The following is a 12,869-nucleotide window of genomic DNA, read 5'->3' as shown; positions in this document are numbered from 1 at the left end:
GCTAGCGCTGTGTTGCAGTGCCCTAGACCACTGTGCCACCCGGGAGGCCCCAAAACTTAAACTATTTAACATAAACTCGGAAAAAAAAGAAACGTCCCTTTTTCAGGACCCTATCTTTCAAAGATAATTCGTAGAAAATCCAAATAACTTCACATATCTTCATAGTAAAGGGTCCCATGCTTGTTCAATGAACCATAAACAACTTATGAACATGCACCTGTGGAGCGGTCATTAAGACACTAACAGCTTACAGACGGTAGGCAATTAAGGTCACAATTAAGGTCACTTAGAACACTAAATCAAATCAAATTTTATTTGTCACATACACATGGTTAGCAGATGTTAATGCGAGTGTAGCGAAATGCTTGTGCTTCTAGTTCCGACCATGCAGTAATATCTAACAAGTAATCTAACAATTTCACAACAACTACCTTATACACACAAGTGTAAAGGAATGAATAAGAATATGTACATAAAAATATATGGATGAGCGATGGACGAACGGCATAGGCAAGATGCAGTAGATGGTATAGAGTACAGTATATACATATGATATGAGTAATGTAGGGTATGTAAACATTATATAAAGTGGCAATGTTTAAATTATCTAGTGATACATTTATTACATTCAATTTTAAAATATTAAAGTGGCTAGAGATTTGAGTCAGTATGTTGGCAGCAGCCACTCAATGTTAGTGATGGCAGTTTAACAGTCTGATGGCCTTGAGATAGAAGCTGTTCTTCAGTCTCTCGGTCCCAGCTTTGATGCACCTGTACTGACCTCGCCTTCTGGATGACAGCGGGGTGAACGGCCTCCTATATGATACCAAGATAAGGCCTTTCTACTTAAAAACACCAAAAGAAAGATGCCCAGGGTCCCTGCTCATCTGCGTGAACGTGCCTTAGGCATGCTGTAAGGAGGCATGAGGACTGCAGATGTGGCCAGGGCAATAAATTGCAATGTCCGCACTGTGAGACGCCTAAGACAGCGCTACAGGGAGACAGGACGGACAGCTGATCATCCTCGCAGTGGCAGGCCACGTGTAACAACACCTGCACAGGATCGGAACATCCGAACATCACACCTGCGGGACAAGTACAGGATGGCAACAACAACTGCCCGAGTTACACCAGGAACGCACAATCCCTCCATCAGTGCTCAGACTGTCCGAAATAGGCTGAGAGAGGCTGGACTGAGGGCTTGTAGGCCTGTTGTAAGGCAGGTCCTCACCAGACATCACCGGCAACAACGTTGCCTATGGGCACAAAGCCACCGTCGCTGGACGAGACAGGACTGGCAAAAAGTGCTCTTCACTGACGAGTCGCGGTTTTGTGGTTTTGGGTGATGGTCTGATTTGCGTTTTGCATCAAAGGAATGAGCGTTACACCGAGGCTTCTGGAGTGGGATCGATTTGGAGGTGGAGGGTCCGTCATGGTCTGGGGCGGTGTGTCACAGCACCATCGGACTGAGCTTGTTGTCATTGCAGGCAATCTCAATGCTGTGCGTTACAGGGAAGACATCCTTCTCCCTCATGTGGTACTCTTCCTGCAGGATCATCCTGACATGACCCTCCAGCATGACAATGCCACCAGCCATACTGCTCGTTCTGTGCGTGATTTCCAGCAAGACAGGAATGTCAGTGTTCTGCCATGGCCAGCGAAGAGCCCGGATCTCAATCCCATTGAGCACGTCAGGGACCGGTTGGATCAGAGGGTGAGGGCTAGGGCCATTCCCCCCAGAAATGTCCGGGAACTTACAGGTGCCTCGGTGGAAGAGTGGAGTAACATCTCACAGCAAGAACGGGCAAATCTGGTGCAGTCCATGAGGAGTAGATGCACTGCAGTACTTAATGCAGCTGGTGGCCACACCAGATACTGACTGTTACTTTTGATTTTGACTCCCCTTTGTTCAGGGACACATTATTCAATTTCTGTTAGTCACATGTCTGTAGAACTTGTTCAGTTTATGTCTCAGTTGTTGAATCTTATTATGTTCATACAAATATTTACACGTTAAGTTTGCTGAAAATAAATGCAGTTGACAGTGAGAGGACGTTTCTTTTTTTGCTGAGTTTAGAAACATCAGTATCCTCTGCTCCTATGTGGCAAACAATATGTGAGTGAAGTGAATGAGACTGCGGCTTAAAATAATCACCAGAGATGATCAGAATAAAAGCTTAGGGTTTTAGTTGTGAATACCTCCTCTCCTGTTGAGCTTTGCATATCCAGCCCCATATCCACTGGAGTACACTGAAGAGCTGGTGAAAGCAGCCTGGGAGAGTGGTGTGGCCAACGCTTCATCACATTTCCCTGGAGGGCAACACAAAACACAAGATACAGACAAGGGAAGAATGAGTCATCGTCCCATAAAATGACACTTCAGCATGTTGTAACAATTTATTTGATTCAGTGTTATTTTCTTCCTTATAATTGTATTTTACATTACTTCATATACTGCTCAAACATAGACAGAGAGCAGTATATGTATTGGAGAGACATTATGAGAGACGTCCATGAGACGTCTTCCCATTCACACCCTTTTCAATAGCAGTTCCTTGGTGGTAATGATTGGAAGCCAAATGCCATTCAATATAAGTACAATATGTCTGTCCAAAGAATATGGCAAGGCCAATTTCTGTCTGGTTTCCTGACCATTTTGGTTATTATTGAACACATCAATAGCAATACATGAATAGCTTAGCATCTAACCTTCAGCCTGTTATGTTCCTGGTAGACACTTTTGATCTTGATTGATAGACACACTCAATCTTAATGAATAACTTTCCATAGACTCCACCAGACTCTTATCGCAATTTGTGCTGATGACTCAGTCTTGCTTGGCTACAGAGGTCAAGGGTTAGAATTCGGGGCTGCATTTCAAAACTCTCTTCACACTCTCTACAATCTAATTAACTAGAGGCCTCCAAATCAACACGCACCACTCATGTTTAAATGGAACTGAGGAGGTCAACATCATTTCCAAAAGTCAATTAGCACTCTTGAATCTGTAGCCATGAGCCAGATACATTTTTATAGACTTCAAAAACAACTGTGTGGACTTCAGGAAAGGTTACACAGTGCCCTCACTACCTTTTATGATGTAGCTACCTCCTACCTGCTAACTTGATCTAGAAGAACTAGCTGTATAACTCCTCTGTATAACAATTCCTGAGGTTTCCCTATACACCCAACCAAATGCTTGGTAGATAACATGCAGGAATTGTGTCAATATTTCCCTGTGCAATCACAGACTATGAAATGACCAGTAAACATGGACCAACTGGTATTGTGGGGAACTGAATCGCTTATATTATTAATGTTGCTGGACAGCTGAGTACCTACTGAGTTACATAGATTGTTTGTTACTATCCCTTCATTTGCCTCAAATAACATTTAACAGAAAATTGCTTCTATCAACCTGTCTGCCCTGACTGACAAAGAAGGAACGCTTGCTATTTGATGGAAACATGAAAGAACAAACAAACAAGTAATTTGCTCTTTGTATTTTGACAGGTGAAGAGGGAATGTAGCGCCTCACAACAGAAAATAAGGTATCAATGCAACAAACACTTTCTAAGACCAAAGAAATCAGACAATTCTTGGTGTATGAAAACTTTGGTCTCCAAGGGAGTTGAAAAACATTGCCAGAAAATAACCCCCTTCTTTCCAAAACACATTTTGTCAACAACTTTTTGATAGAAGCACTTGAAAGTGCAAGGAGAACGTTAATCACGATACTGTAGCTGTGGCATTAGGATGTTTTCTTCACACCAGATTTGTCATCTGCTGAGTGTTGATGTGTGCTACTTTGAAGAATATCAAATTTAAAATATATTTTGATTTGTTTAACACTTTTTTGGTTACTACGTGATTACATATGTGTTATTTCATAGTGTTGATGTCTTCACTATTATTCTACAATAAAGAAAATAGTAAAAATAAAGAAAAACCCTGGAATGATTAGGTGTGTCCAAACTTTTGACTGGTACTGTATATACTTACTTACTTTATCGTGTTCTTAATTTCTTAGTTCTTATTTTTATATATTGTGGGTTTTTGTTCTATCTTGTTATTTTTTGTATTCCATTGTTACTGATTACTCTATTGTTGGGGTTTGCGCTTGCAAGAAAGGCATTTCACTGTACTTGTGCATGTGACATTAAAACATGAAACTTGAAACACACACACACACACACACACACACACACACACACACACACACACACACACACACACACACACACACACACACACACACACCTTTGCCGAGTCGAGCTTTGCATCATGATCGTTTATTGTAGTGAGATTGTCCCTGATGGTTAAAAACATACATTAAGTGAACCAGATGAATTCCTCAGTGCATAAAGGCATGGCTTAGAAAAGCTGACAACTCATTTCTCACTGCTGTGTATCTACTGTAGCTGTGGGATGAGCCTAGAACTCCTGACGTTATTGATTTGGCAATAGCGCCTGAGTGCAGTCTCCTGTGATAGCCTAATTTCCGTTAAGAGCACGAAGACCTTCGATATCATCAGCTACAGCAAGGCCCACTCATCTCATGTCTAGGACTGGCCCTACACATTTTCCTTAAATGCAGTGACAATCATTCCAGGAGCCTTGAGGCTACCGCAGCACAACATCAACAAACATTGGGGTTACACCAAAACAAATTAATTGAGCACAATGACTAGAGGGGAGCTAATGTTGGAAAATGGGAGCTGGTTATTCTGTACATCGGCACCTTTACCTAATTGCTAATTTCTTGTCTAACAGTACATGGGCTGCTGAGTTGTGTTTTAGCAGAGAATACCGGTAGGCAGTTTGTTATAGTTACATGCCATGGAACTAGGCCCATAATACCATATCTATTTACACAGAACGTCAGTGGGTGGAAAAGCGCTACCTCATTGAGCAGTGGTAATGTGGTTACTGGTGACTACCACCACACGCCTACTAGCTGTCATCGAGTTAGGCCTGAGGCCTACAGCCAGATATGTCATTTTTTCATTTCATAAAGTAATTTAGAACTGGAAGCCTCCTAAATAGGCAACTCAATGTTGATGGGGATAGGCTAATGAATTTGGTCCACCATGCTCCTTTAATTTGCTGCGCTAAGGTCAGTGACACAATGGCAGAGTCGCTACTACACTGAGAAGTGTGGCATGTTAATCAGTCTGCTTGCTGGCCTCACACCGGAACACACAAGTAATGGGTTAGATTCAATCTGCCACTGTGGAGATTCTGGCTTTCTGGGACTTATTAGCACAGCCTGAGCCTTGGCTGAAGCCGAGCTGTTATTGGAGCATGACCGGACCTTAAACTAATGGAATGGCATGTTTTGTCACCTCCAATGTTAGAGACAGGAGTGAGTGAGTGAGTGAGTGAGTGAGTGAGTGAGTGAGTGAGTGAGTGAGTGAGTGAGTGAGTGAGTGAGTGAGTGAGTGAGTGAGTGAGAGAGAGAGATTGAGAGAAAATTTGAAGAAATTTGCTGTCTATAGGCTTCTGTCCTTCTCTTCTCCTGTTATTCTTAGACACTAATAAGTGAATGGCTCTGTGACACCACACGTGCCGACAATACTAAACAGTAGGTCCCTGAAAAGCCAAGGACGTTATGTATGAGTGTCGCAAGGACACTTGCTCACAGGATTAATCTAATAGTAGAAAAATAAAGTGTTAGTTGGAACAGTTTTACTTCACTCTATCAGCAAATGAAGCTCTAAGAATAATTATTCTCATTCCGACCATTACTGTACTTTCATTCTGCTGTGACAATGAATTGCCCACTACTCATTGAGCACCAAGTCTGATCCCTCTGAGTGGAAAATTAAAGAAGCTAAATCATTTACTCCACTAGGAAGTTTGATAGAGGGATGTTTGAATGTTGAACTGTATTGTAGAACACATTAAAACATCAGAGAACAGGGAGAAAAATTGTGTGATGTGGTAGCAAATCAGAATTTGACTAATTCTTATTCACGGAGAAGCAATTCTGCTTCAAATTACATGTTTTACATGCGAGTCAAATTGACTTTTTTTTATTTTTTTTTTTTTTACATTTCCTTGCCTTTAGATTAGTATTAACAAAAGCAACAAGCTCTTAGAAGCCTTCCCTGAGAGATTTGCGGAGAGAGTAGCCAAGCATAAAATTAAACACGCTCGCTCCACCTCCTCCTGTCCTTCATAGCAAATGGATATTTGAGGCTTTTTGAGTGTTTAAATAACTCTCATGAAGCTGCCTCTTACTACCACACTGCTAGACGCACATACAGCACTTGATCATTGCCAATTCAGACACAGGACATCGTTTTTTTTTTTTTACGTGGTAATGCATTTGTTACATCTGTAACTGCTATATAGTTATTTATCCCTGCCTACAGTCTTTGGTGTGGCATCCTTATGATAATTTGAGAGGGAAACTCTTCATCCAAATCACAGGTCATTACATATAATATTCTGCCAGAGAAAGATGTGACATTGATCAATAACATTGGCATCTAAGAACTGGAATAACCAGGGAAATAATGATATTATAATCGCAGACATAAATTGGGTGGGTTTAAACCTAATATGAACTCCTGGTTGAACGTAATGCCAGGGGAGATATGATATCAGTGAACATGAGTCTGAATGAATACGAGGAGAGGTTCATCAAAAAGCTAATTCCAATAGAGGAATATGACATAGGTCACACCAAGTAGTCATATTTTTATGTAGTAAGTATCTTAAATCCCGGGAATGTTTGCTATTGCATCTGAGAGCTGCAGTACAGTCTGAAGTCTCCTCAGGGATATGTCTTGCAAGCTCAATTAAAGATGTTTTGTTTAAAAAAAAAAAAAAAAAGCCCACCCCATCCCATACTAGATCTGAACTCTGAAATGAATTCAAACTCTTAACGCCATCTTCTCATACAATTATCTGTATGCATCATTTAACAATAATACATTATACCACCATACTGCTGCTACATCTATGAAAAACATTCAGTTTAAATGTGCAATAAAAAGGGGACAAGGATTAATGAATAAGACAGGTTCTTTAACAGTAAACCAGAGCAGATGATTTAAACAGAGTTCTGTGCCTAAAGATCTGTGTCAGAGACAGGGTTAGTCCCATACGGACCTCCTTAATTTAGAGGCAATGGGGCCAAACTCAAACACACTCAACTATCCCCACATAGCATAAACACCATGTTTCAAACAGGATCCGGTTTAATACAGAACGAAGCTCAAAATACAATATGGGACTACATCAGTGTGCATGTATTGTGCATGCTTTATTTAATAATAGATTTCATACAAAACCATGTTTTGGATCACTCCATTCACAAGAGCAGCAGGCTTTAAGTTAAGCCCCTGAAGCTTTTGTGGTAAACAAAGCTATTTGATTTCCAATATTTAGCTAACTCAACTTCAGCTAATAACAATGAACAGGAAAAAATGTTACCTCCTAAAATGATGACGTTGTTAGAATGTTATATGATTTTAATCTCTGATTCCAGGGTTGGGAGTAATCTTGAGAGTCGGACTGACTGACTCTCCAAATGTTGTGATTACTTTTGTTATGAACGCTGTCAATTATGCCTCTCAAACCCATCCCCATTCAAGTGGTAATGACTGAGCTAGGCTTTGAATGGCTCCCTCCTCAGCTCCCTCTCTTTGTTCGACCCAATCAGACTGAACACAGCATCTGCCCGCGGCGCTCACAAATGAATACTGATTTTGAATGAGAACATGTTCTGTCAAAAGCTAGTGATCCACGGGGGAGGTCTGCTGCCTGAAAGCGAGTGAACGAGTGCTTCCTTTATAATCTGCTCTTTCTGGGACTCAGAAACCCCATAGATTCCCCTCACAATCACACGCAGAGAGTTATGACCGGCAATCAGCCATGGCAAGACATTGGGACTGGGAGTGTGTTTCCTACTATTTTCACCTCACATCCCAATTCAACTGCAAACAACATAGGATAAATGCGGAATCACTTCAGATAAGCACGTATAGGGGCCAAGCTGTCACCATATGTGCAACACCAGTGACTGTGGCAAAAAAACAGCCCAACATTTTATCAGAGATATGGTGTGGTTGGTTGTGATTTTGATATTCTGGGGTCTGATTTTGGGCAGGTCTTTGTTCTGGAGGTGTCCATCAGGAGTGGACAAAAGGAGGAGCCTGTAGAATAGGGGGAGGGTCACGGTAAGGGCGTCACATGGTTTGACAAATCAGGATGGCAGGTGTCCAGAATCTTAATGAGCTTTCTCATTTGCCTAACAAAAAAACACCAACCCAGAGGTTCCTTCTCAAACAGGGGGATATGCAGCAAGATTACTATCTGGAGACGCAATCATTATTTCCCTACTTACATGACCCTGGCAGCAGCTCCAGTTCAATATTATTGGAAACATTTTGTTGTTTAGAGTCACCAGAGCAGAATTGAAAATCCGTACAGCATTTGTAAGGGGTAGTCTCTCTTTCACACATAGTAATAGGCCTCTTTCTATTGTGCCAAATGTTTATATTACAGTGCATTATGCTCCAAATGTGCATGATGAGTCTGTTTTTAAAGTTAGTTTGGTGAACTACAGAGAGACCTGATTTGTTTTTGGTCTATTCCCTATGGCTTCTCCATGCAGGTCTCTGAGCTACTTTAGTGAGGATTGACTGGGTTCATTTTTCAAATGTATTTCCTTTTAGTGGGTCAAATTGCATTACTCAGAGTTTGATTTATCTAAATCCTTTAGCCAGGGAAAGTCAATTGACTCTCATGAATTAAGTGATTCATTCTAAGCTTCAATTTCACACGTGATCTTTAAAACGATCTTTAAAACGCCTGTTATATTTAAACAACAAGGCCCGAGGGGGTGTGGTACATGGCCTATATACTGTACCACAGCTAAGGGCTGTTCTTACGCACGACACAAAGCGGAGTGCCTGGATACAACTCTTAGCCTTGATATATTGGCCATATACCACAAACCCTTGAGGTGCCTTATTGGTATTATAAACTGGTTACCAACATAATTAGAGCAGTAAAAATAAATATTTTGCCTTACTCGGGGTATACAGTCTGATATACCACGGCTGTCAGCCAATCAGCATTCTCTAACCACCCAGTTTATAATGATCAATAACTTTTACACTTTTTTTACACTGTATAAAATCATTGAGGCACAAATGTGGCACAAAGCCCCTTGACCACAATGAGTCTGTCTTTATGTCCCAGAGGTAACTATAGATCACAAAGGTCAACACAGAGACATCAACAGAAGTCAAGACTGATGGGTCCCTGGCTTTGGTTGTCATTGACACATGGCATTATCAAAAGCACTAATCTGGTTTTAATTTATAATCCTTTATTTAACCAGGTAAGTCACATACATAACTTGATAATCGGTCAGGGAACCTGCTACAATAGAAATCCAATAATATTTCCATAGTAGTTCACCATTTGGCTTTCATTGTTAAGCTAGTCTAACACACAGTATAAATATGTAGATAAGGTAACCAAGAGGTTTACAGCTTAATCTGATCTGAGACATTCAGAAAGCTGAAATAAAACCCCATTAAACCTGAATCTAAATCTCTGCCTCTCCACTCATACAAGTAGTGAAAGGTCAGTGCAGGCAGGAGGAAAACAATTCAATAATGTGTTCAGTAGATATGTTAAATACAAACCTCTGACACAAAAGCACAAACTCTCCTTCTGCCTCTCTCCCCCTGTATCTCTCACTCTTTGAACCTCAAGGAATAGTTTCCCCACAGTGTTAGTATGAGTGTGTTAGTATGTCACTCATCCTCAGTGAGCACAGCCTGCAGTCAAGTCTGTCTGTGAAGGCCAGTCAAAATGGTCATTGGTCAGGCTGTGCTCACTGAGTCTTGGTGTAGTCCATGTTTTTCTCAATTTTCCATAAGCCACTTACAATTATCAGATAGTTTGCCACTATGTATTGTCTCTTAAAAATAGCTGAATAGACAAATATAATGACAAATAGTCCTGATTCTGTGTGAATTATCTCCTTTCTTAGTTTTATTTCAGTTTGTTGTTTATTTACTTCTGTCCTGGGACTCATCTCAAGGCATTTCAGGGTATCGCAATGTCTCTCTTGCACACATACATGTACACGTGAATGACACGTATACACACAATATACAGTACCAGTCAAAAGTTTGGACACACCTGGAATGCTTTTCCAACAGTCTTGAAGGAGTTCCCACATATGCTGAGCACTTGTTGCCTGCTTTTCCTTCACTCTGCGGTCCAACTCATCCCAAAAAATCTCAACTGGGTTGAGGTCGGGTGATTGTGGTGGCCAGGTCATCTGATGCAGCACTCCATCACTCTCCTTCTTGGTCAAATAGCCCATATACAACCTGGAGGTGTGTTGGGTCATTGTCCTGTTGAAAAACAAATGATAGTCCCACTAAGCGCAAACCAGATGGGATGGTGTATCGCTGCAGAATTATGTGGTAGCCATGCTGGTTAAGTGTGTCTTGAATTCTAAATAAATCACTGACAGTGTCACCAGCAAAGCACCCCCACACCTCCTCCTCCATTCTTCACTGTGGGAACCACACATGCAGAGATCATCCGTTCACCTAATCTGCGTCTCACAAAGACACAGCCGTTGGAACCAAAAATCTCAAATTTGGTCTCATCAGACCAAAGGACAGATTTCCATCAGTCTAATGTACATTGCTCGTGTTTCTTGGCCCAAGGAAGTCTCTTCTTCTTATTGGTGTCCTTTAGTAGTGTTTTTTTTATTGTTGCAGCAATTCAACCATGAAGGCCTGATTCACAAAGTCTCCTGTGAACAGTTGATGTTGAGATGTGTCTGTTACTTGAACTCTGTGAAACATTTATTTGGGCTGCAATCTGAGGGGCAGTTAACTTTAATGAACTTATCCTCTGCAGTAGAGGTAACTCTGGGTCTTCCTTTCCTGTGGCAGTCCTCATGAGAGCCAGTTTCACAACAGAACTTGATGGTTTTTGAGACTGCACTTGAAGAAACGTTGAAAGTTCTTGACATTTTCCACATTGACTGACCTTCATGTCTTAAAGTAATGACGGACTGTCGTTCCTTTTTGCTTATTTGAGCTGTTCTTGCCATAATATGGACTTGGTCTTTTACCAAATAGGGCTATCTTCTGTATACCGCCTCTACATTCTCACAACACAACTGATTGTCTCAAACACATTAAGGAAAGCAATTCCACAAATGAACTTTTAACAAGGCACACCTGTTCATTTAAATGCTTTCCAGGTGACTACCTCATGAAGCTGGTTGAGAGAATGCCAATAGTGTGCAAAACTGTCATCAAGGCAAAGGGTGGCTACTTTGAAGAATCTCAAATCTAAAATATATTAAGATTTGTTTAACACTTTTTTGGTTACTACATGATTCCATATGTGTTATTTCGTAGTTGTGATGTCTTCACTATTATTCTACAATGTAGAAAACAGTAAAAAATAAAGAAAAACCCTGGATTGAGTAGATGTCCACACTTTTGAGTGGTACTGTATATATATATTAAATAATGACTTTGCTTGCAGGTCAACAGGTCTTAATGTTTAACAGAGACATTTAAAGTGCCTGTCACATGAGACCAGTACTCTCTTCCAGCCATCACTACATCTGTTTCAGTCCTGTGTTTAACAGGGTAACATAAAGAGCAAAGCATGAACACCTACTTCCTAAAAACATGTATGATGATAATATCAATCATAGCCTATTGATTCAAGCTAATTCATGTACACTCATCAATTATATAAGAACACAGTAGGCGTCCTAATCTAGCCTGTTATAATTACATTTTTAATTAAACTTTTCGGAGACTCGAATTTGTCTTCATTTCAAAAAAGAAACAATCCTGCAGTGCGCTGTAATAAGAACCGCACTTTACAGAAACAAAGTGGCAGAAACATCTATCAATGATAAATAATTTTGACACCAAACGTAGCTTATAGCCTACTGTAGCCTGCCATTTAGCATCCTCTAGGATCTCTAGGCTATGAGCGAAACAAGGAGGCAGGTCATAGGTAGCTTATAAACAGCATAGCCCCCCCCCCCCCCCCCCCCTTAATAAATACAATAACATACGATTCTATATTACTGAAAACACCGGTAATTATTATACTGCCATGTCTTCTAAGCAGGTATGATGCCGAAGTGGTGGACACTTTGACGCATAACACTTAGTCTGCAATGCCCTGGTCCTGAACAAGAAGAGCACAAAGCAACGTAGCTAAGCGCATACCATATAGGCTACAGTGTGTGTTAATAGCCTACTTACGGGATGCTGAAGATGCTGCGCTGAGGCTGCTGAAGCGACTGAAGATCCAGAGCAGTAACGTTAGCTCCTTTCCCGGAAGCATCTTTAATTAAAGCTTGAAACAAAGCAAATTTTGGCAAGTTGTGTTTTCCGTTGCCTATGGATGTTTCATAACCCGCCTCTACAGGCGGAAGCAAGCTGAAGACAGCTATCCAGATAATGGTTTATTAGCTATATAGAAAGTGGCTGCTACCAAGCGGCTAGCTCACATGCCGGTGCGCAATATTCGCTACTTCTTAGTGTCACCTAACAAAACAGTTTTTTGAACGCACTGCCCAATTACATCTAACGGCATTGTCGGATACTATCTTTATAATTATGATAGGACATACAGAAGAATCGCTGCCAAGTGCTGAATTGGAAATTGCCTTGCCGTTCCCCTATATTTCTGTGATGATGGTATGGTCCACCAAACATTTATTTATATATAAAAAATAAAAATATATATTGTAGCAATAATAACAATAACACACATCAATACAGCGACACTCCTGTGAATACAATGAAAACAATGTAATAATAGAACACCAGGCAAGCCCCACCCCA

At 40.8% G+C, this 12,869-nt stretch overlaps 1 protein-coding gene across 2 annotated transcripts in view; it reads right to left on the bottom strand.

Annotated features, from left to right (window-relative positions):
* Positions 1 to 12,514, bottom strand: part of LOC129824078 (contactin-associated protein-like 2) — a 65,135-nt gene extending 52,621 nt beyond the window's left edge. Inside the window, exons 1-3 of one of the 2 annotated variants that reach the window (XM_055883388.1) lie at positions 12,285 to 12,364; positions 10,171 to 10,388; positions 2,200 to 2,310 (exon numbers count right to left, since the gene is read on the bottom strand). In XM_055883388.1, the coding sequence (XP_055739363.1) occupies positions 2,200 to 2,310; positions 10,171 to 10,384 (325 nt within the window). In that variant the 5' untranslated portion in view covers positions 10,385 to 10,388; positions 12,285 to 12,364. Of the gene's footprint in view, positions 1 to 2,199; positions 2,311 to 10,170; positions 10,389 to 12,284 lie in introns of both variants that reach the window. The other variant, XM_055883389.1, reaches the window with a different exon arrangement.
* Positions 12,515 to 12,869: the final 355 nt, after the last annotated feature.

This window comes from Salvelinus fontinalis, chromosome 26 (assembly GCF_029448725.1).
Source record: "Salvelinus fontinalis isolate EN_2023a chromosome 26, ASM2944872v1, whole genome shotgun sequence".
In the NCBI taxonomy this organism is placed as follows: domain Eukaryota; kingdom Metazoa; phylum Chordata; class Actinopteri; order Salmoniformes; family Salmonidae; genus Salvelinus; species Salvelinus fontinalis.
Note: the sequence above shows the minus strand (reverse complement) of the source record. Positions and strands in the feature narration are given on the sequence as shown.